The following is a 1,185-nucleotide window of genomic DNA, read 5'->3' as shown; positions in this document are numbered from 1 at the left end:
CGGGGGCGGGGGCGGTCGGAGCCAGGTCGAGGTCAAGGCTCTCAAGTCCCTCTCCGAAGGCCTCGAGGCGCACCACCGTGCGCGAAAAAAGTTTAGGAAGTGAGTCGCACCACCTCGTTAGGGGGGGATTTATCAGAAAATTGATTGTCGAGCCCTCTTTGGGACGAAGGGTATCGAGGGGATGAACGATCACGATTTACGGAACTTGATCGGTTCGTGAACCTGTTTTCCAATATTTTTTTTCTTTTTCCTTTTTTTTTTTTTTCAAGCGATTTTGGAACGGTTTCGATGGTTTTATCGTGTGAATCTTTTTTCCTCTTTTGTGGGGTGTACAGGTACTCGTGTCGTTGCATGATCTTATTTTTTTTACTTACCCTGTACAGTCTTGGAATTTTTGTGTTTTACGAATTTTTATCGTCGAAAGATTCGTTATGTTTTTTTTTTCTTGATAATTTTGTTTGAATTGGAAGTTGAATTTTGATCAAAATGGTTTTGAATGATTAAAATGGAAGTGAGGGAAGTAAGTAAGGGGATGAAAAGTTTGTATGTAAAAAAGATTAACTTTTTTAAATTTATTTAATTCATATCCGCTGCGCGGAAGAAATTAAAATTTTATATAAAAAAATTCGCCGATTTGAAAAATTTAACGATTCTGTTCGAAGGATTAATAGCGAATATACTAAATAATATTTTTTACAAATCCGTTTTTCTTTTTCTGTCAATAATATATCGTGAATTATTTTTAAAACCGTGCCATCAATATCTGTAACACGATCGAGATTTTTTACAACCGAAGATAAATAACAGGATCCTGTTTCGTATTTCGTTGTCGTTTATCCTTCCTATTACCCGAAATTCGTAAAAAAAAAAAAAGTTATATAAAATTAATATAAGTGTTTTATAAGATCGATCCATTATTATTAACTCTAATAGATCTTATTCTTAATAGATAAGATTTTTCAAATTATCTCAAATAATAATTGTATACAAATGGATCAATTTTATAAAGCATTTATTAACAAACCAGCAGCTAATGATATCGAGTCTCTGTTAAATATGTAAGAGAAACCCTTGCGTAGCTGCGATTTTTAATCTCGCGATATTCAGTTTTTACAGTAGAAGGCTTTTAAGATTTTACTCCTTTTAGAAAAATCCTTATTTAAGAACGCTTTCGCTCTATCTCTT

The 1,185-nt window shown here is 33.4% G+C and overlaps 1 protein-coding gene across 1 annotated transcript in view; it reads left to right on the top strand.

Moving 5' to 3' along the window:
- The window catches only part of LOC102678499 (protein split ends-like), a 200,485-nt gene that overhangs the window by 197,224 nt on the left and 2,076 nt on the right, over nucleotides 1–1,185 (top strand). The window contains exon 10 of the mRNA XM_031509949.1: nucleotides 1–99. This exon is cut by the window's left edge and continues 33 nt beyond it. Within this exon, the coding sequence (XP_031365809.1) occupies nucleotides 1–99 (99 nt within the window). The remainder of the gene's footprint in view (nucleotides 100–1,185) is intronic.

Source organism: Apis dorsata, unplaced genomic scaffold, assembly GCF_000469605.1.
Source record: "Apis dorsata unplaced genomic scaffold, Apis dorsata 1.3 scaffold_194, whole genome shotgun sequence".
NCBI lineage: Eukaryota > Metazoa > Arthropoda > Insecta > Hymenoptera > Apidae > Apis > Apis dorsata.
This window is presented reverse-complemented; position numbering and strand designations above follow the sequence as displayed.